The sequence below is a fragment of the Urtica dioica genome, chromosome 8 (genome assembly GCF_054948205.1).
Source record: "Urtica dioica subsp. dioica isolate 48M chromosome 8, U.dioica_male_clone48M_v1_H2, whole genome shotgun sequence".
NCBI lineage: Eukaryota > Viridiplantae > Streptophyta > Magnoliopsida > Rosales > Urticaceae > Urtica > Urtica dioica.
In genome coordinates, this window is record NC_142763.1 from 35,355,034 (window position 1) to 35,378,264 (window position 23,231).

At 38.6% G+C, this 23,231-nt stretch overlaps 1 protein-coding gene, 1 long non-coding RNA gene and 1 other non-coding gene across 3 annotated transcripts; all 3 read left to right on the forward strand.

Annotated features, from left to right (window-relative positions):
* Nucleotides 1-4,380: 4,380 nt before the first annotated feature.
* On the forward strand, nt 4,381-11,097 carry IYO (RPAP1-like, carboxy-terminal protein). The gene is made up of 10 exons (XM_089623210.1): nt 4,381-4,648; nt 4,789-5,674; nt 6,026-6,120; nt 6,284-6,471; nt 6,579-6,684; nt 6,821-7,072; nt 7,259-7,444; nt 7,541-9,796; nt 10,375-10,590; nt 10,709-11,097. Exons 1-10 carry the CDS (start codon nt 4,418-4,420, stop codon nt 10,874-10,876), a joined length of 4,584 nt encoding a protein of 1,527 aa, XP_089479336.1. The 5' UTR covers nt 4,381-4,417; the 3' UTR covers nt 10,877-11,097.
* Nucleotides 11,098-11,544: 447 nt separating this feature from the next.
* Nucleotides 11,545-11,697, forward strand: LOC149389510 (U4 spliceosomal RNA). Its single transcript, XR_016301104.1, has one exon. It is a non-coding gene; the product is annotated as a U4 spliceosomal RNA (small nuclear RNA).
* Nucleotides 11,698-15,639: 3,942 nt separating this feature from the next.
* On the forward strand, nt 15,640-16,067 carry LOC149389511 (uncharacterized). The gene is made up of 2 exons (XR_016301057.1): nt 15,640-15,730; nt 15,816-16,067. It is a non-coding gene; the product is annotated as an uncharacterized LOC149389511 (long non-coding RNA).
* Nucleotides 16,068-23,231: the final 7,164 nt, after the last annotated feature.

A 23,231-nucleotide genomic window follows, 5' to 3' on the forward strand; every position in this document is an offset into this window, starting at 1 on the left:
AGCAAATGATGTCCTCAAGATATAGTGAATGTTCACCAATGACCGATCACTTGAATAATTTTCAAAGAATTCTAAATCAGTTGGTGATGAATCTTACCTTTGATCATGAAATTCAAGGTTTGTGATTTTTTGGTACTTTTCTGAACTCGTGGGAGACATTTAGGACGTCATTGTCTAACTCCGCTCTGCATGGTATTATTTTGATGGACTTTGCTAAAAGTAGTGTGTTGAATGAGCTGTGGCTTGGCAATCAAAGTTACAAAAATGTGTTGCACAAAAAAATGCCTTTTCGTTTATTTTTTACACAAAAAAAATTGAACTCTCCAAAATGCCTTTAATAAAATTAATATTTATTTACCATTTTATTTAAAAAAGTAAAATCTCTCTTTATAATAAAATTCTTGACATTTTATAAAGAAAGTTTTAATTTAATTTTTTATATACAAAATAGAAAATAAATAGTTATTTCATTAAAGGTATGTTGGAGAGTTTAAACTTTATTTTTTTTAAAAATAAACGAAAAGAGTGGTTCCTTATGTTATAGTTGTTCTAATTTTTCATCAAATAGATATAAGAGAATGTGGATTCTTGATACTGGTGCAACTAAACACATTTGTTCTGATCATTCTTTATTCTTGAGTCTCAAACCTCTACAGAACTCAAAAGTTACTTTGCCTAATCACACTTCTATCCCAGTGCATTTCTTTGGTGATATTAGAGTCAACATCCATCTTACTCTGCGAGGTGTCATTCTCGTCCCTAGTTTCAAGTTCAATCTTATTTCTATTAGTGCCTTAACACGCAAGACAAGTTTGATTATTTCTTTTACTGATCATGGCTTCACCATACATGATACAATTCACAGGAAGATGATTGACAAGGGTGAAAACCACCAAGACCTCTATGTCCTCACTGATCAAGATGAAATCCATTGCGCACATCAACAAAGTGACTGATCATGTGTGGCATAGACGTATAGATCACCCTTCTTATAAGTGTCTTGATAGTTTGAAATCTGATCTTGGTTTTACTATTAGTAATAGAGATATTCCTTGTTATGTTTGTCCTCAAGCCAAGCAAAAAAGGCTTCGCTTCTTTTCTCAAAGTAAACATTGTGACACTGCTTTTGATTTGGTGCATTGTGATATATGGGGCCCTTATTATGTAAATCCTAGAACTGGTCATCGTTTCTTTCTAACTCTTGTAGATGATTGTACAAGGTTCTGTTGGATTTACCTAATGAGAAGCAAAGCAGATGTTCATCATATTTTGCCTCGTTTTTGTGCCTTAATTGATAATCTTTTCTATGCTAAGATAAAACTTTTCAGGTCAGATAATGCCAGAGAATTAGTCTTTGCAGATTACTTTTCTAAAAATGGAATTTTTCACTAATTCTCATGTTTTGAAGAACCTCAGCAGAACTCGTGGTGGAAAGAAAACACCAACATATCCTGAATGGTTCTCGTGCTTTATTCATTCAATCTCAACTGCCTATTATCTACTGGTCTGATTGTGTTCTTACTTCTGTTTTTCTGATAAATAGGACTCCGACACCTCTTCTTAATAACAAGAATCCTTTTGAGTTGTTATATAAAAAAGGTTGATTATGAGTCTATGAGAGTTTTTGGCTGTTTAGCTTTTGCATCAACCTTGGAAAACCATAGAACTAAGTTTGCCCCTAGAGCTAAGGAATGTGTTTTTCTAGGTTATCCTTTTGATTACAAAGGATATAGGTTGCTTGATGTTAAAACCAGAGATGTTATTATATCTAGGGATGTTATCTTCCATGAAAATGTTTTAGCTTTTCGTAGAATCTCTGATAACTTGAATCATATAGATCCTTTTCCAGATCTTGTTTTGCCTACAAGTACAACCCTTGAAAGTTTTTCTGCAGATAATACTCATGAAGTTGATCATGAGATTGTTGCCCAAGACCATAGAGACAATGATGATGATGATGGAATTCCTAGTACCTGTGATGATGATGATGATATAATTGTAGAACAATCAAATAGAGGTGATAATAGTGTGACAAGGATGCAATCAGGTCAAACACTGTCTGATTATGAGAATTAACCTCTCCAACACTAGTCCACTATAAGACCACAAAGAATTAGAACATCTCCTAGTTACTTGAAAGACTATCATTGTGGCTTAATAGTGAACCAACCAGGTTGTTTTCCTACATCTAAACATCATCTATCTCAGGTATTTACATATGACCATCTATCTCCTTCATATTTTGCTTTTTGCCTCTCAATTTCAAATCATCCAGAGCCAAAATATTATAATCAAGCAGCTCCTCATGAGCATTGAAGGGCAACTATGGATGAAGAATTGAAGGCAATGAAAGAGAACACGACATGGAGCATGGTAGAGCTACCTGCTGATAAGAAGCCAATTGGATGTCGTTGGGTGTATACCAACAAATTCAACTCCGATGGATCTCTTGCCAGACACAAGACAAGATTGGTGGCCAAGGGATACAATCACAAGGAGTGTGTGGACTTCATCAAAACTTTCTCACCAGTGGCTAAATTGGTCACAGTGAAATTGTTGATAGCCTTGGCAGCCTCTCAGAAATGGCATCTTACCCAATTGGATATCAATAATGCCTTTCTCAATGGAGATTTGCATGAAGAAGTTTATATGGACCTACCTTTAGGATATCATCCTCAGGGGGAGTTTGTTGAAGAAACTTTCACAGGAAAAAGGCTGGTGTGTAAACTACATAATTAAATTTATGGGTTGAAGCAAGCTTCAAGACAGTGGAACTTGAAGTTTACATATTCAATTGTCTCAGCTGGTTTCACACAGTAAAGATCAGACTACTCTTTGTTCACAAGAGGAGTTGGGCAGAAGTTTGTTGCTTTACTGCTCTATGTGGATGACATAATCCTAGCAGGGCCTTCTATGGAGGCAATAGAAGAGGTTAAAGAGTTTCTTGCTTTTACTTTCAAGCTGAAGGATTTGGGACAACTCAGATTTTTTCTGGGGTTGGAGATTGCTAGAGCTTCAGCTGGAGTAGTGTTGAATCAAAGACAGTATGCTCTGCAGTTATTAGAGGATTATGGTTTTCTAGAGTCAAAGCCTGTTCACACTCCAATGGTTCCCAAGCAAGTGCTAACAACAAGTAGTGGAGTAGCTCTAGCTGATGCAAAGCATTATATGAGTTTGGTAGGAAGGTTTTTGTATCTGACTATTACAAGGCCTGACATCTCCTTTGCAGTGCATGCCTTGAGTCAGTTTCTTCATTCTCCCACTGATGTCCATCTCAAGGCAGCTCATCATCTTCTCAGATAAATAAAGTCAAGTCCGGGTCTTGGATTGTTCTTTCCCGAGAATTCCTCTACACAGATTAGAGGATTTGTGGATGCAGATTGGGGTAATTGTGAGGATACAAGACGGTCTGTAACTAGTTTTTGTATGTTCATTGGAGATTCTCTGATCTCTTGGAAGTCGAAGAAGCAGTCAACAGTGTCAAAGTCTTCAGTGGAAGCAGAGTATAGGGCAATGGGATCAGCGGCAAGTGAGATCATTTGGTTAGATCAGTTGTTGAAAGATTTCAAAGTTTTTCCTTCATCAACTTCAGTTTTACACTGTGATAACCAAGCAGCAATTCACATTGCTTCTAATCCTTCTTTTCATGAACGGACAAAGCATTTGGAGATTGATTTGCATTTTGTTCGGGATCATGTTAATGGAGGGACGTTCAAGCTTTTACCGGTTCGAACTCGACATCAGCTTGCAGATATTTTCACTAAGCCATTACCAGCCCCAGCTTTGAAGAATGTTCTACCCAAGCTCAGCCTAAAGAACTTGTTCGCTTTAGGGGGAGTATTGGGATAACTTCTCCTATGTGACTTGTTGTTTTATTTCTTTGTTCGTTTTATTTCTTTGTTGTCGCTTTTTAAGTCTTTTTAATTTGTGTATGTGTCTTTTCCTGATTAGACGCTGAGTTAGTTTTGGTTATTACTATTTGATTTCGCTTATATACGAGTCAAATCAGTAATCAGTTTTTGTGTGAATGAGAATTTTTCTTTTCAGTCTTTTCTTTTGTCTTCTCTCCTTTTCTCTTCCTCTCAATTCCTAAACCTAGTTTCGCCATTATCGTTCTTCGTAGCTCGGACTTAATAATATGTCATTTATATTATTGAGAGAAAATATCTTATATTTTTTAAAACGAAAGAGATAAATGTAATTTCGATTAAACACGTATATTTTCCCTTTAAAGAATCTCCGTCATATATCATTTTCTTAATTATTGTCGTCTCATTTTATTTCATTGTCGTTTTTCTATGACTGAATTTCCGAGCGAATGTCTTGTTCATCATGCAAATTATTTCTCTATATTTCTTCAGACAGTCTTCTTTTAGTCTCCGAACTTAGGAAAAAGTAAAAGAAAAACTCATTTCTAATGGAGACGAAGTTGAAGAAGAAGAATAGTCAAAACCCTAAAACCTCTTCAACATCTTCAAAGACGAGCTTCACGACTAGTGGCCTTCAAATTAGCGATGACGGTGCTTCGCGCTTGATTGGCTCTATCGTTGAGAAGGGAATTTCCGACGAGCCTCCAGCCAATCCGGTTCCTCCGCCGAAACCAACTGTTCTTCCTTTTCCTGTCGCTCGCCACCGCTCTCACGGATTGGTAAGTCAGTCCTCGGACCATTGCTTAACTATAACATGATATAGCCTGTTTGTTTGTTTGCCGAGAAAACAGTGACAGAAAAGGTCAGACATTTCTGAGCTGAATGATTTAGATGTGTTTCTGGATTTTGATTTCCACAGAATTGGGCTCCAGCCGGTAGTAAAGATGACGCTGTTGATAGTGGAGACAATGGGCTAAGTGAAGATGACAAAGGTTTCACGGAGTATGATTCAATAGCGCATTTAGCGAATCCAGTGGAAAGGAATAACAGGAAGGGCATGGAACTGAGTCGCTGGAAAGAGCTTCTCTCAGGTGACAATGATTCATTTATGGCCGAGAAATTGGAACGAAGCAGTGCAAGACCGGGGATAGCTGAGAATCGGAAAAACGTAGGAGAATCAATTGAAAGTGCTCGCAAAAATGAAGGGAAGTCTGTTTCAGTAGATGTCAAGGAGTTAGATTACTCAAAAAACATAGATACAGTGGATTATGTAAATGAGTTGAAGAGGAGAGAGATACATTATTCGAATTCAGGCATAGTTTCTTCGGGAATCGATAAAAATGATGAATGGGAAGATACGTCACTTGAGAGTCAGATAGACGCCGAAAACCGAGCGCGGTTGCAGGGAATGTCGCCTGAAGAAATTGCGGAGGCGCAAGCTGAGATAATGGAGAGGTTAAACCCTTCGTTGCTGAAACTACTGAAAAAGAAGGGCGAAGAAAGAATGAAGCTAAAGTCGTCAGGCATGGATATTTCCAATGACGTTAAACCGATACAAAAGAGCGAGGACATAGATGAGGCTCCAACTTTGTCTGCCTCTGAGATTTCTACGGCCGTTGCAGAGACCTCAACAACCTCTAAAGATACACAAAGCGGACTTGACAATGGCGAAGGGCGAAATCCAAAACCGAGCGGTGGCAGTTTATGGAGTACATGGAGCGAAAGAGTTGAGGGTGCTAGAGGACTCAGATTTTCATTGGATGGAACCATTGTGGAAGGTTTTTCTGACCACATACTTGACGCCAGTAAGTTGACATTATTTACTTTTGAATTGATCCGTTCATTTGATCGCCCGGGTGTCTTAGAATTACAAAGAGCTTCGTACATATTTTGTTTTCTGGCGTGGATTTTCATTGCTGGATTTTGCCTTGTTTAATTCTAATGTGAGGGTTTCACAACTGGTTTCTTATGTGATTGCACTTTAGATTCGTCGACATTATATATGTGGAATGTCCAAGACAACTCTAACGCTTTGGTAGCCCAGAATTGCTACGTAATAAAACTCTTGTTTTCACCCAAAACAGCGTGTCTAATTCTGTTTCTATGGAGAGATTTTTTATTGTTTATAAATGTGTTTTTTTTTTCCCTTTTAACAGATTGCGTTGCGGAACGTGACTTCCTACGGACTGAAGGGGATCCCGGTGCAGCAGGTTACACGATCAAAGAAGCTGTGGCTCTCACACGCAGTGTGGTCAGTCTATACTTTCCACTCAAACAATCTTGATTTTTTTACAATCTTACATGTCCAATGACAAGTAATGCATGGCATCAGTATGCCTCTGTATTACATTGCAACTCTTGAAATTATATAGCTGCTCTATTACTCATTGTTAATTGTCTGTTCTTGGTTACAGATTCCTGGACAAAGGGCTCTTGCTTTGCACATCCTTTGCTCTGCCCTTGAAAATGCAGTGCAGAATATATGCCGAGGCCAAGTTGGTTGTACTATGAGAAAAGAGGATAACGTCAGCAAATTCACAGATTGGGAAGCTATTTGGGCTTATGCACTTGGCCCAGAACCTGAGCTTGTTTTGTCACTAAGGTGATTTCGATATGTTATGCTGTATTTGTTTATTTTTTACCCTGGGAAGTGTCATTAATTTTTAACATTATGCATCGCAATCTAATGAAACTTGTAACAATTTGTAGGATGTGTCTTGATGATGCCCATAATTCAGTTGTCCTTGCTTGTGCGAAAGTTATTCAGTGCGTTTTGACGTGTGATGTGAATGAGAACTTCTTCAATGTTTCAGAGGTGCTTTACTCACCACACACGCACACACACACATATATATATATATATATATATATATATATATATATATATATATGTATGTATGTAGTCTTATTGTCAATATCTCTTATGACAAGTTCAACATTTTTCGTTCCAGAAAGCAACTTTGAAGGATATCTGTAGTGCCCCTATATTTCGTAGTAGACCTGAGGTTGATGTTGCTTTCTTACGTGGTGGATTCTGGAAGTATAATGCTAAATCATCGAATATTCTTAATCTGGACGAGGACAATGACGACGAAGCCGATGACAAACATACAATTCAGGATGATATTGTGGTGGCGGGGCAGGATTTTGCTGCAGGGTTGGTAAGGATGGGAATCATTCCAAGGCTTCGCTATCTTCTCGAGGTTAGTTTTGTTCTGTTGGCTTTTATTTTGTTTTATTCTATGCGTTAGAAACAGTAACGGTACACATATATCCCTTGAAAAGAATTAAGTGTTTTGCTTGATACGAGCTCAACAACGTTGTGACCAAAATCATGGCAAGTTTCTTCCGGTCATGTAGTTTGCTAACATGTTTTTTTACGGTTTCAGTCAGACCCTTCAGGAGCTTTGGAAGAATGCGTGGTTTCGATACTCATTGCTATAACAAGGCATTCCCCAACTTGTGCAAATGCTGTTATAAACTGTCAAATGCTTACTGAGACAGTTGTCAAGAGATTTGCGTCAAAAGAAACACAAATTAATACTTCTATGATCAAAGCTGTGAGTCTTATAAAGGTAAAGCCTCTCTCTGTCTTTTTGTCAGCCACTACTATGTTTGTTATAATTATTCTTCATACAGCTAATACAACTATTTCTGGTCTTGTATTTAAGGTGTTGGCTCAATCTGATAGGAAGAATTGCCTTGAATTTCTGAAGAACGGGACTTTCTTGATCATGACCAGGAATTTGTTTAAACATCCTATCTCTCTTGACCAGTGGGTCAAATCTGGAAAGGAGAACTGCAAACTTAACTCCGCTTTAACAATTGAACAATTACGTCTTTGGAAGATCTGCATTCTGCATGGATACTGTGTGTCGTACTTTTCTGATATTTTTCCTTCCATGTGCCTGTGGCTGAATCCACCTTCACTTGAGAAGCTTAATGACAGCAGTTTTCTTGGTGAATATTCAACCATATCAGCTGAGTCGTACCTTGTTCTCGAGGCTTTGGCCAGAACCCTTCCAAATTTCTTCTCACAGATGCATCCAAACAATCAAATTGAGGACATGGAGGCTTGGTCTTGGAGCCAGGTCAGTCCAATGGTTGATTTGGCTGTGAAGTGGATAGACTTGATGAGTGATTTAAATGCTCGTAAATTCTGGCGAGGTGGGATTAGGAGTGGTAATGCTGTGCAAGACCAATCAAGAGCCTCCTTGTTGTGGGTGTATTCATCAGTAATGGGGATGCTTGGTGAGGTTCTAAGAAGAGTGATCCCAGATGATACCATCACTCCCACTGAAGGTGGCAGTCTTGTCCCTTGGCTTCCGGAGTTTGTTCCAAAAATCGGTCTTGCCATGATAAGAAACAGGTTCCTTAATTTTTCTGATGATGTCGGTACAAAGTTTGCAGCAGATCTCAACGCAAATGGCTCTTTTGTCGAGAATCTATGTTATTTCAGGCTTCAAAATGAATGTGAAGCATCGTTGGCTTCTATATATTGCCTTCAAAGACTCACCCAGTCTGTTGTGAGCATCGATAAATTAATCCAATCAGCCAAGAAGGGGATACAGAGTTCTCAAGAATATAGCCCCTCGCACGAAGAGAAAATACTAAGTAACGGGGTACTAAAGGGCTCGTTGGTTGAGTTGAGAAATGTGCAAAGTACTTTTATGAAGTTGGCAGCTTCAGAGTGGAAATTGGTGCAGTCTATTGAGGTCTTTGGAAGAGGCGGGCCCGCTCCAGGGGTAGGAATTGGCTGGGGTGCTTCTGGTGGGGGCTATTGGTCTGCAACTGTTCTGTTGGCTGAAGCAGATGCAAGGTTGACCGTTGACCTGTTCGAGACTTTTCAGACACTCTCTATGCTCGATGTGCCCAATGACGAGGAAATACCTTCTGCTGCGAAAATCATCAATGCTTCTCTAGCAGCATCTTTGATCTCCGGGCCAAGAGAAGGAAATATCGTAGACAAGGCATTTAAATTTTTGGCCAATGTCTCTGTTTTGAAGTATCTCGATCTCTCTACTAGGAAATTCATCCTGCTTAATAAAATAGTGGGGCATTTTGAGTGGGAATATGAAGAGAAAGACTTCCAGCTCTTTAGCAAGATTCTAACTTCTCATTTCAACGGTAGATGGCTCTCAGTGAAGAAGAGAAAGGCCGAAAGTGCAGATGATACAATCAAGAAAAGTAAAGGATCTTTGAGCACCATATACGAGGACTCAGACACATCAAGTGGTTTGCAAGTTACATCATCAACTGTGGAGTGGGCTCACCAGAGACTTCCACTACCTGTTACTTGGTTTCTAAGTCCGATCTCAACCCTTTGTCACAGCGAGCAAGCTGGCCTTCAAAAATGTTCCAATTTGGAGAACCTCATGCAAGACCCCAGTGATTGGCTTGAAATTGCCAGCGCAGGACTTTTCTTTCTCTTGGGTATCGAATCGATCTCGAACTTTCTTCCAGCTGAAATCCCTTCTACTGTTCACAGTGTTCCGTTGGTTTGGAAGTTGCATTCTTTGTCTGTGATATTGCTCGTCGGAATGATCGTGATTGAGGAGAATAAGAGTAGGAATATCTACAAAGCCTTGCAAAATCTATACGGAGAAGTTCTTGACAAGGCAAGGCATAGAAATGCTGAAACAAGCTGTGAACCTGGAAATAAAAGTGATTTGGAGCTGTTAAGGTTTGAATCGGACGTTCATGATAGTTACTCCACATTTATCGAGACTCTTGTCGAGCAATTTTCTGCGATATCTTATGGTGATTTGATTTATGGCCGCCAAGTTGCACTGTATTTGCATCGATGTGTCGAAGCTCCTGTTAGGCTTGCTGCTTGGAATGCGCTGAGTAATGCTTGCGTTCTTGAGCTTCTCCCGAACTTGGGGTCTTGCGTTGGAGAAGCGGAGGGTTATCTTCAACCTATAGAGGTAATGGCTGATAAAACCCTATAGTTAAGCAATTAATATAGCTTTGGTATCCTTTTATTCTCACGAATCACTTTCTATTTGGCTAAAGATAAGACTGATCAACTCCAAGGGATTGGTCTAGTGGTAAGACTGATCAGTCCCAGATTCGATCCCCATTGGGGTACTCTTCCGGTTGTTAATGCCAGGGCCTAGTGGATTCTAGTTGGGTTCAACCCGGATACCACGGTGATAAACAAAAATAGAATAGGAAATTTTATTAGTGTGCATATATGTATATCAAGTAGAAAGGAGTTGGTAGGACTAATGGATAAAGAGTAGTTAATAAGAGAGCGTATTTATTACTGACAAAATGCCAGATTCTATTTGTTCAAATCATCAGCAAACGGATAATTTCATTTTGTGAAGCCTTTCCCTGCAGAAAATGAATCAAATTTATATATTTACTTCTATGAATACGATCTTTTGTAGACTTATTTTAGGCAAGTTTATTCTGTCGTCTTGACTAAAAAGAACCAGGGCAGGTTTGTTTAATTATTTTTGTTTTATAAATTACTAAATTATGTATTTTAATGCTGCAGGATAAGGCTGAGATTTTGGAGGCATATGTCAAATCCTGGACTTCTGGTGCGCTTGACAAGGCTGCAAACCGAGGTTCCATTGCATACACGTTGGTTCTTCACCACCTTTCAAATTTTATCTTTCACTCCGTTGATAACGATGATGAAAAGCTTTTGCTTCGAAATAAGCTTGCAAGATTACTGCTTAGAGACTTCTCACTGAAGCAACACCATGAGGTATGCGAATCTTGGAATAATAAAAGTGCACGTATTGAATATAACATTTGAGGGTATTTTTGGCTTATACAAGCACTTTGTTCAACTCTAACGTCTTAAAATCTTTTTGTAATTGCAGGTTATGATGTTGAATCTTCTTCAATACGACGAGCAAGCAAGATCTTCTTCTCCATTAGGCAGCAATGTAGAGAAAAAGCTCGAGGTATTAATAGAAGCTAGCGAAAGAAATTCTTCTCTCTTGATGGAAGTGAACAAGTTAAAGTCTCTTGTACAAAACGGTCTATGAAAGCTTTATTTCATGGATGATCAATCCTATTTTCGTAGATTTTTATAAACCAATTTTGTATTCTTCCATTTTTTTTCCCGTCATTTCTGAAAGTCTTTAATTGAACCATTTTGAACCCATAAAAAAGACATATATGATTTTACAAATGCAGAATGGGAAACTATCATCTCCATTCAATCGAGCTAGAAGGCTTGAGATATAACAGAAGTAATATAAAATTAAATTAGTGATGAATACGATGAATACTCGCGCCATAGACCAATTTTTCGTTTTTACTTTTGAGTCACAAAGTAAAAACGGGAAGTGGTCAATGGTCAAAATAGAAATAGTTGGTAATTTTTTTCTATTTTGCAGTACATATGTGACCCAATCCTTTAGTCTTTTTAGTGTAGGTAGAGGATTACTGAATATGATATTAGACAAAGTTGCTTCGTAGTCCGGGAGACTCGGGACCAATAAAAAGAAAAGTAAAAAAAGAAGATAAATTAATCCTTGAATGTCCAATAAATACACTCAAACAAACTTCTAGCATAAAAAGTGAAAAAAACAAAAACGGTTCTCCCACTAATGTAAGTGGAAAGAGAGAAATGTCCCACATCGTTTAGAGAAAGAAAGAAATGGGTCGAGCGTGGAGTACAAATGTGTGACACATGGCATGTGGTAAAGCTATCTTTGCGCTTGGGGCAATGACGCAGCTAGTGAGGTACTAACCGAGGCGCGTCAATTGCTGGTTGAAAACTATTTCCAAACCCCCTCTTGGGCCTTGGCTTGACCTTGGCCCTCGAGAATTTCTGGAAGGGCTCCCTTAATTGGGTAAAGCCCTACAAAACTCTGAGTCTAAATTTTTTAATTTATTTTCTTTAGAATGTATAATTTTTGTTTCCATCTTACCTCTACTTTATTTATTACGACATTGTCAAATGTTAAAAAAAAAGGGAAATGATTTTTAACACGACTGACTTACGGATTACCCACAAAAACAATAAACATCAAAAAAATTCATCCACGTGTCACAAATTGTGTGGATCGTGAGAAATCGGACCCGTGATAAATAGCAGCACTCTAAAAAAAATACATCGTGACTGCCAATTTAATGGTACATAAATTATGAAACACTACAAAAAGAAGCCTTTGGCGGTGAGAAGTCTCCAATTTAAGCAAGGTTCGACATCCCGGGGGTTCCGGTCGGGATCCCTTGAACCGGAGGGGACTGGGACGGGACTTGCAGAAACCGGTCCCGTGACCTGAACCCGGTCGAATCCCAGCCAGATCCCGCGAATCTCGGTGTTTCTGGTGTGCGTCTCGCCGGATCCCGCTCAGTGGAAGCCATTTTTGTTTAGATCCTGGGGAACCCAAGAGGTATCATCCGAGTTTTTCATTTTTTAGGATTTTTTTCAATTTTTTTCTTATGAATTGATGATTATTGTGATGATATTGTTGAATTTTAATTAATTTCGAGATTAGTTGATTATTGTCGTGATAAAGTTGAATTAAAATGTTGATTACAATTAATTTGATGATTATTGTGATGGTTATGTTGATTTTTGTCATATGAATTGATGATTATTGTGATGATATTGTATTTTGTTTAAGAACTCAGTTTATGTTTAATATTAACCTTTGTTTGAAGTATGAACTATGAAAACTATTTTTATTATTGTAAAATATTTGTCTGAATCCCCCTCGGTTCCTACATTTTTTGTTGGGTTCATCTCCGGTAAACGGGTTCCTACCGGTACCGGTTTCCTTTTTTTTTCCTAAATCCCCCTCGGTTTCCTCTTCGGTAAGCGATATCCCCCCAAAATTGGGGTCTCGGTACGGTAACGGTAACGGTACGGCGATCCTTGAATTTAAGTACTTTAATTTGAGAAGCTTCACCACAAGTGAGTCAACTCTCAAGATAAACCGCTATCTTTCTTTCTTTCTTTTTTTTTTTTTTTTTTTTTTTTTTTTTTAATGTAGGGGTAGCTTGGGTGAAAAACAAGTCCTTAAAAATTGAGCCAGTTTTGTTACTTGGGTTCGCATAGTACGTGTTCCCATGTTTTCTAATGATTTTTTCGCTTGGTTGTAGACCCGGTCCACCTAAACCAGGCCATGGTGTTCTATATCTTCGCAAAGGGAGGGCCAAAGCAACAGCCTTGATCAAAGTCATTTGTCCCGCTTGAGAGAAAAAATGGTCTTTCTATTGTGAATGCTTTTAGACCATATGCGGTCACAAATCAAACAAAAAACTTGTTTTTCTTGCGGCCAATCTGATGTGGGAGACTAAAGTAGTCACTGTGGGAGTTCATACCCGAGATGCAAATGGTCTCCCCGCATTGGCTCCACGTTCAGATTGAATCTCATCGCATTTTTTCGGAAGTTATTGTTTGAGCCGAAGCTCCTAGTATAGCTTGAGAACTCTACATATCGCGATAACACCCCCTTTGTTGCTTGGAAAAATAGGAGGGGTGTCGTTGGCGCAAAAGAAAAAAAGGACTAATCGTCATACTATCGTGATTGCACGTCAAATTTTTACAATTTTTTTCCGCAAACTATAGAAAGAGAAGCTGACGCACATCCCTTAGTGAAGTGAGTAAGTGAGAAGCTCCTAGGAGGCGGGCGTCACATGATATAGGTAAGTAATTACCATTGCCAACCATCACTTTGTTGGAGCGTGTGAATGGAGAAGCATCTTGAATGTTAGAGCCATCGTTGGTGAGGTGTTGATTGGCTCCAGAATCCATGTACTAGGCACCATCGGAGAAGTTGCTTGGTCCTGAGTAGCTGAAGTAGAGAGCTAGGCTGTTCTCTAAGTAGTTTTGATCGAATCTGTGATAGCATTTGAGTGCCGTGTGGCCAAATTTTCCACATACTTGACATTGTGGCTTATTCTGGCCATTGTTGTAGTTGTAGCCACGTCCTCACGATGCATTGTTGTTGTTGTTGTTATTGTTGAAGCCTTGACTGTTTTTGGAACCTTAATTGTTGCTGAAGCCGGTTGTTGAAGTTTTGACTGTTGCTTGTAAGTGAAGGTAGAATTCCTCAATCATTGCCTCTGCCTCCACGTCCTTGATTGTTAGACATTCCACGACCTCGATTGCCTCTTCCATTTCCATTGAAATTAGGTATCGAATTCGAGAAATTTGCTTGAATCACTGATGTATCATCAACATACTTTTGTTGATCCAGTCTGTTCTCGAACGTCATCAGTTGACTGTACAACTCATCGATCGAAGGAAAATCGCTCCTTGTTGTAATCGACATGACAAGTGTATTTTGCACCTAATCCTCCAAGAACATACAGTACTTGATCTTGCGCAGAGATCTTTTCTCCGATATCAATTAGGTTATCAGCGATCGACTTTATCTTGAGAATATAGTCTGACATTGATGTACCTCTTTTCTTTGTAGTTTGTAATTGAAGATGGAGTTGAAGAATCTTTGCCTTTGAAGATGATGAGAAGCTTTTCTCAAAGGCAATCCAGATCTCGTACGAGGTCTTGAGTCCAACGATCTGAGACATCACGTTTTCGGGGAGGGAGGAGTAGATCCAAGCCATGAGAAGTCAATTTCGCCTTTCCCAGAGAATATACTACGATGATATATAAAGGTCATCGTAATTTATCGTAACTCATTGTATTTTATTGTATTTTTGAGAATTTAATTGAATAAAAAGCAATAGAGATTCTTTTTGTAGTCGATGTTGCTAAATATAGTAGTTGTTTGGTCTATTTACCTTAACTTTTATTAGTTATGATAAATTAAGATAAAATATGATGAAATTTAAAATTTGAGCTTAAAATAATTTTTTATTATTTTAAATTAAGTTTAAATGTCTTGAAATAATATTTTGTTTTCTTGTTTCTGGGTCAAGAGTCCATTTTTGGATATTTTGTAAATAAGAGGTATTTTCTTGATATTTTTTTAACTAATGAGATCTACAATATGAAATTTCTCTTTGAAAATCTGCAACAATAATATTTAAATAGTTTAAGTATAAATTTAAAAGATTATTGTATATTGGGCTTTAATTAATTAGGAGGACTGTTATTATTCGGTTATGCCGAGCATACTGTTTGTTTGCCCTATATTGACTCCATTTGACGTAGCTTTGCTTTTAAAAAAATTATTTTTAAATTATGCTAATAGAATAAGTTGCTGATTTTAAAAGCAGATAGATGTTTGGTAAACTGTTGTAAAATTGTTGTAGCTGTTAGCGAAAACAAATTTAGTGTTCCGTAAAATATGTATTAATATTTTTAATTAATAATTATTATATAAAATATAATTATTAATAATAATATATTTTTAGTATATTAAAATGAGTGATTGTAGATTGTAAAAAATAAATTATAAATTTTGATGAAATAAAAAATATTATTTGATAAAAATATATAAAAATAAAAGTTAATATAAGAGAATAAAAAAAGTAAAAAGAGAATGTACGCAAACGTGATTTATTAGTATCTAGGAAAATATTGCAATAATTTGTGGAATAAGAATGCCCGTCCAAAGCAAAAACATTGCAAATAACTTTTTAACTAAAAAATAGCAATTTTAGTTTTACGGTCGCTAGGTATAAGGTATAAGTAACAACATTTGCCGATAAAAGAAAAGTAGCCAGATTTTGATAGCGTCGAAGAAAAGCCTCCGAAATGGAATCGTCTGTCGTCTCCGAATCACCGGTAGGTTTGTGGGATTAAAAGTGAATGATCTGAAACGATTGTCAATTTGTTTCCTTATATGTGTTGATAAAATATGCGTTACACAGTTGGCGATCGAGAAGTTATGGCGAGGAAGAAGACGCAGGAGGAGGAAGATCTTGCGAGGATGAAGAAGTTGGATGAAATGTTTGAGGAGTTGTATAAGAGGGTATGCGTGAATTTCACAATAATACATTTTAACATGTTATTTTATTTATTATCTCACTGATCGAGAGAGACGTTGGAATGAGCAGCCAGGGGTCCCTTATTTCAAGGGGCTTCTGGACCTGGACAAGGCCATGGGCGAAGCGGCTGAGGCTGAGTCAGAGTCTGAGTCTGAGGCTGAGGACGACGAGGAGTGGAGGAGGAGAAAGATGACCGTGCATTCAAGCAAATGAATTTCACTTTTCTAGGGTTTGCTGTGTTTGCAATTACAATTACAAGTATTTACATTTTGTGATCTGTTTTATTTGCTGCTGTACTACTGAATATGAACATCTTTGGTATGTATGATTTTGATAGAAAGTTGAATCGACTTGTAACAAAACAGGAAGGGCGACATATAATGAGTGATTATCCGATGGTCCCCATTTATTATCTAGGGTGAAATTTTAACAAATTGAGAGCTAAAAATAACACCGAGCCCATTGGCGGCGATTTCCGTTGTCTCTCGGGCAAAGACCCAGTCTTCGTGAATCGCTTCCTCTTATCTACTTATTTGCTCTGCTAAGCTTTGTAACACCTTCTGCATTTCTCTTCTTGTGAGCTTCTCTGTGTGTTGTGATTGTGAATTGTTATGGGCGATCATCTTGATCCTGGTAATTCTTCACTTTGGTTGATTGCTTGTGTAAAAGATAGACAGGCAATTAGCTTTAGGGCAAAACTTCCATCTTCTAATTTGTAACTATGAAAAAAATATCTTTAAGAAGTTGCCCCTCAGTTTCATTCAATCAACCGTCCTACACTTTACGAAGAAATCATGGCCATATAAATGACACTAAAAATTAAACCGGGTACCTGTAGATCACTTGAAAAATTGATGACATCCCATAACGGCACAATTCCTTTAGCGAGGTGGATTTAAGTTCAAGTTTGATGACAAGTTCATATGCCAAAGCACCCTTTCTACGTTCCCAAACAATCACTTTTGAATAGAGAAAACACACCAACTTTTCGCCCACGAAATTGCCAATGTCATTATTGTATTAAATTATAAAAAAGAAAGTCGTCTAAAAGCTGTTTATCGATTCATATTGATGTGTATTCTGCATAGAGACAAAGCATATTCACTGGACACTCACACAGCTGTGAAATCCAACTTCTTATCGTAAACTTTGTTGGAATAAAGTGAAGAATATTGATATTAAACATTATTTATTATCATGTGAACCGGTTATTTTAGGCAAAGATTTGATTGGGGTTCACTCAATAGAAATTTGGTAATTCCAGCGTATAATTATTCTTTGCAAAAAGAGGTATAATATCGGTTATAAGTTTTCCAAAATCGAGCTATAATGAATGAGAAATTGATGCTCAAAGTATGCTTAAAGAAACACATTAATTGTGCAAAAATATTAGTTGTGTGTAGGAAGTGAAATGTAAAAGTCTCACGTAGAGTGAGAATGGAAAAATGAGTAAGTTTATATATGTAATTTGTGCCAAAGGTTTTGGGTTCCCAAGGTTGACCCGATTTTGTAAATGAGCAATGACTTTGGGAAGCCCAACTCTACCACACACGCACCGCCGTCCGGTCGTACCGAGCCTGGCCGGGCTTGGGCTTGGGCTTGAGCTTGCTTGTGGTAATCCTTATTTTTTTATTGCAAAATTCACTTCTTAAAGTTTTAATTCCGCAAATAACATTTTTGTTAGTTTGATAATTAATCTAAAGTGTGTTGTAACCGTGAAATTGATGCAGCGGTTTGTCTCTTAAATTAAAATGTATACGAACGTTTTGAACAGTTTGCAAGTGTGTTTATCAGCATATTACATGAGTTTTAATGCGTTTAAGGACCATAATGAGTGACGTTTTGTGTGGTTTGAATTTCGTGACCTCTCAGACCTTGTGGCTATACATAGAGGCCTTTAGCTCTCATTCAGTACATACCAACGAATTCTATCTCTCTCTCTCTCTCTCTCTCTCTCTCTCTCTCTCTTACTTTGTTCCTCTCCTCCCGAAATTACTCGTGGTTTTTTTTTTTTTTTGTAGTCTTAGTGTTTTGCCATAAGCAAAGTTCGCCGGAGAAGTTCTATAGGTGCTAAACTCTTCTTGCTCCGCTGTTGTATCATGGGACGTAAATTGCTTGTCGTTTCCAACACCATGGGAGAGCAATATTACTTAAAGGAAACTGTCAACGGTCCTCAGTGTTCTTAGTCTTTATTTTCTTCATAGTCTTTTTGTTACCTTCTTGTTGTTGTTTATTTAATTCATTTTCAGCCATATTATTTAATACTTCTACACATAAGAAAAAAAAGCAAACATTTGATCATATGAATATACAATAAAGAGAAGGAAAAAAAATCATATTCTTGGCGACACAACCACAATCAAACTGGAAGCAACGCCACATTGCAGCGTCAATGTCACAACATCAAAATCTTATTAAAATTATTCACAATAATTACATAAATTATACTAATAGTAATATACTACCCTTTTGGGGGTGATGTGAAAAGAAAACTCTCTCCAATGCCTGATCTCATTATAGCTTTCAGCTAATAAAGATACAAATTGAATACAAAACTTCATTAACATTGCCAAAAACATCAACCACGAACAAGACAACCTCAAATGAAAACATGTTAAAAGTCAAGATGAATTTAACACAAAAGCAGATTCGTTGAACGGACTTGGGACTTCATTGAACATACCTCGGAAAAGAACAAACACCCAATCAAGGTATTCGGATTGAAATTAAAGAAAAAAAAGGTGAGTATGTAACAGGCAGAGAATCTGAATTTATGATTAAAACCAGCTTTAGCGCTCGTCGTCGTCACTCCAAGTTCCAAGTTCAGGAGTCGTAAACGCTCCAAGTTCACCGTCTTTGGAATTTCCTTGACTAATTGTTATAACTGCAAATTGTGCACACACAACATCAATCAACTTAAAATTTGGCAATTTGTCTCCCTTGACGTAAATAAATAAATAAATAGTAGAAACTTTTCTTACACTGTGGTCGGACTTTTCGAGGTCCAGATATACGAAGGTATCTCTCCAGAAATGTTTCAGTTCTTTAGGACCCTAACAAATAAAACCGAGTTGCATTAACATTAACAAGAAATGACACTAGGACAAAAATCGTCATCCGGTGCGACGATTGTCGCACCGAATACTTCATATGTCGCACCTAAAAGTTTATTAGGTGCGACATTAGGTGCGACGGCGTCGCACCGGATAACCCGTAGCAAAAGGCATTGAGTGCGACATGTCGCACCTAATAAGTACATCTTTAGGTGCAACACTTTCAGGTGCGACAATGTCGCACCTAATGCCTAAGCTATTTTCCTGCCAAATTTATTAAAATTGGCGGGTATATTCATATCAGGTGCGACAATGTCGCACCTAATACCCTTCCCGCCATTATATTCGGTGCGACATGTCGCACCGAATAGGTTCTTTTAATTAAAAAAAATTCACAAAATTATAAATTAGAAAATAAAATCAAAATTCATCTATAATTAAATAAAAATTAATTAACAACATGTGTAAATTAGAAATGAAAATAAAATTCTTTATTAAAAATACAAATCCGATTCCAAACAGGGATAACGAAGATTGGATTTCTGGAAATATTTCTTAATCAAGTCTGCCTTACAAAGTCTGAAACGCAGCCTTAAATACACAACAAAAGAAACCCAACAGTTGGGGAAAACCAAAAGACAACAACCGAAATTAAACACATAATTAACACAAAACATTAAACGCGAATTAAGTGCAGTAAATGACATTTTAAGGAGCCGAAAAATTGTTGCCGACAGACTCGAAAAGCGTTCCATGTAGATAACGTCCGTAGCTTCGAAACGAATGGCGCCAATAGCAAAACGAATGCTCGAGTCAACCGGTGCGCCCCCTCAAAGTCGCGCGTGCTTGGACCGTTTCTCAAATCGTTCCAAAATGTCAAAGCGTGTTCGATGTGCAATTTAAAAAATTTCAATTTCAATTAAGTTAACTAATTAAATCACATAAACATTTCAATTTCAATTTCAATTCAAATAATTACGATAATCTAAAACTAAACTAAATTAAACATTTCAATTCAACTTAACTAACGTAATTACTAAGTAACAATCACATAAATATTTCAATTCAAATAATTACGATAATATAAAACTAAACTAAATTAAACATTCCAATTCAACTTCACATAAACTTAACGAATTAACCTCACCAATCCAAAATCTCACCAATCCAAAATCTCTAACCAATCTAATCAAAACATGATTTTTAATCCTTACCCAAGCATTAAGAACCTCACGTTTCAAAAAAAAAAATCAAATCCAAAATCAATTCCTAAACCACATGGCCAACAAAACAAATTCCGAGACCAAAACATCAACGAGGGGAACCCATACCTCGTCGCGGGGGTCGGGCTCAGCTGAGGCGTGCGGCTCGGGTCGGGTATGCGCCGGTTGGGGCGGGGGGCTGGTGCAGGCGGCGGGGCGGGGGAGGCTGGTCACGGTCGGCGGGGCGCGGGGCTGGCTGAGAGAGAGAGAGAGAGAGAGAGAGAGAGAGAGAGAGAGAGAGAGAGAGAGAGAGAGAGAGAGAGAGAGAGAGAGAGAGAGAGAGACAGAGTGAGATTGAGAGACGGTGAGACAGAGAGAGAGAGGGGACGTACCGGAGCGAGCGGGGGGCTGGTCCAGGCGGCGGGACGGGGCAGGCTGGTCATGGCCGGCGGGGCGGGGGGCTGGCTGAGATAGAGAGAGCGACAGAGTGAGATTGAGAGACGGTGAGACAGAGAGAGAGAGAGGGGGACGTACCAGAGAGAGAGTCGGATCGCGAGAGATGAGGCGTGGGGTTGAGAGAGACGAGTCGAGGTCGAGTTGCAGAGAAGCTCGAGTTGAGAGAAGAGTGAATGAGTGAAAGAGAAGAAGAGGCTCGGGTTTAAAAACCCTAAGACTATTGGGTGCGACATTGTCGCACCTAATAATCATATTAGGTGCGACATTGTCGCACCCAATATGAAATCCCAGATCCAAAAAATTTCGGAGGGATTTGGCGGACAACTTTAAATTTAAAACCCATTGGGTGCGACATTTGTCGCACCTAACGGTATTAGGTGCGACATTTGTCGCACCTAAAGGTATTAGGTGCGACAATTTCATATTAGGTGCGACAATGTCGCACCGAATAACACTAAACATTAGCGAAATTTTTAGTCATCCGGATGAGTATCCGGTGCGATATGTCGCACCGAATATGGGCTTAGGTGCGACATTTAGGTGCGACATGTCGCACCTAATACCCTTCCGCACCAGAAATGTGAATTTGTAGTAGTGTGAAAGAGAACATGATTTTTGTATAAGAGTGATTGACATATAGAAATTCAATGGCTTCCATGTTTTTCAATACTGGAAAGTTTTGTTCTGGTATTCGTAAATCGCTAATCCACCTAGAGACATAAATAGGTAAATAAAACGCGAATAACTATTACGGATAAATGGGCTCGAGGAAAATTTGGAGATTGAGTCGAACCTCGAACTCGTCACTCAGGTACGAATAGACGACGCAAATCCAGATCGTTGTTTCGGGATCGGGTCCGATCCTGAGAAGGCATCAGGAAACAACTTGTCGACTTCTTGAAAGAGAATAAGAACACTTTTGCATGGTCAATCGAGGACATGCCATGAATTGACATCGACAATAACCTTTCACCGACTTAACATCGACTCGAGCTACAAGCCTGTCAAATAGAAGAGAAGAAAGCTCAACCTTGAAAGAGCACAAGCAATTAACAAGGAGGTCGAGAAGCTGCTGAAGGCCGAATCAATACGCGAAGTCAAGTATCCCGCTAGCAAGTCGTGAAAAAGAAAAACAAGAAATGGAGAGTTTGCGTAGACTTTACGGACTTGAAGAATGCTTGTCCGAAAGATAGATACCTATTGCCTCTCGTTCATGGACTCCTTCTCTGGCTACAATTAAATACTCATGCACCCAACGACCATGAAAAGACCTCCTTCATTACAGAGAGATGAGTTTTCTATTATAAGGTGATGCCTTTCGGCGTGAAGAATGCGGGAGCCACATACCAAAGATTAGTTAACAAGATTCTCTTGGAACAACTGAGAAAAACGGTAAACGTATACATAGACGATATGCTAGTCAAATCACCCGAGGACACAGATCACGTAACCCATCTTAGGGAATGTTTCAAAATTATAAACGAATACAAAATGAAATTAAATCCCACCAAATGCAGCTTTGGAGTGACATCGGGGAAATTCTTGGGATACCTCGTTACCCAAAGAGGAATAAAAATCAACCCCAATCAGACCGACACAATCTAACAAATGCCGTCGCCACGGATCAAAAAGGGAAGTGCAGAGGCTTACTAGAAGAATAATGACTTTAAATCGGTTTATCTGACGATCGACCAACAAGTGTCTTCCCTTCTTCAAAATGCTCAAAGGAAATAGAGATGCAGTGTGGACCAAGGAATGCAAAAAAACATTTACCGAGCTGAAAAGATACCTCGTGATGCTCCCCGTCCTAGCAAAACACGAACACAAAGAGCCATTGTATCTGTACATAGTGCTATCCCACACAACGGTCAGTGGTGTGCTTATCCGAGAAGACAGAGGAGAACAAAAGCCAATATTTTACATCAGCAAGATGCTCGAAGCAGGGGAAACCAATTATCTCGTTGCCGAGAAGCTGGCCTTAGCCGTCCTAACATCAGCTCGGGAACTAAGACCTTATTTTCAATCCCACACAATTGTAGTAATGACCAGTCAACCATTGCGAATAATACTCCATAGCCTTAATCAGTCGAGAAGACATGGGCCATAGAACAAAGCGAGTACGACATTGAGTACAAAATAAGGACCTATGCCAAGTCACAAGTCCTAGCTGATTTCATTATCGAAATCTTCGCCAACTCTAGTGAACAAGAAACCAAAGGTAAATGGACACTGAAGGTTGATGGAGCATCCTCCTCCCACGGATCCGGGATAGGAATACATCTAAAATCACCCACCGGGGAAATAACGGAACAATCCTTTCGTCTAAATATCAATGCATCGAATAATGAATCGGAGTACAAAGACCTCATCGCTGGCCTTCGATTGGCCAATGAAATAGGAGCACACCGGATAGCAACGTTGTGACTCGCAGCTCGTCGTAAACCAATACATTGGAGAGTTCAGCACGTAGAACGAACAAATGGTAGTATACCTAAAGATGGTGCGCGACCTCTCAAAACAGTTCTAAAGCTTCGAGCTCGAGCACATCCCTAGAAGCGGAAATTCTTCGGCCGACGCTTTAGCAGCCTTGGCCTCAATCTCAGATCTTGAGCCAAAAAGGGTAATTACCGTAGAAGCAATAAACGAGCCCAACATTTGGTGGATGTGAATATGATTACGATCAAAGAGACGGGCTAGAGAACATAAGTCACCCAATACATAAGAGAAGGAAGACTACCAATACAATAACAACGTTTATATATATGTAAGTTATA

Excerpts from the sequence above, each read along its gene's own strand:
- IYO (XM_089623210.1), top strand. The coding sequence starts at position 4,418 with ATGGAGACGAAGTTGAAGAAGAAGAATAGTCAAAACCCTAAAACCTCT. Across the intron at positions 6,121-6,283 it reads TGGCTCTCACACGCAGTGTG|ATTCCTGGACAAAGGGCTCT; the intron begins GTCAGTCTATAC and ends TCTTGGTTACAG. Across the intron at positions 9,797-10,374 it reads GTTATCTTCAACCTATAGAG|GATAAGGCTGAGATTTTGGA; the intron begins GTAATGGCTGAT and ends TTAATGCTGCAG.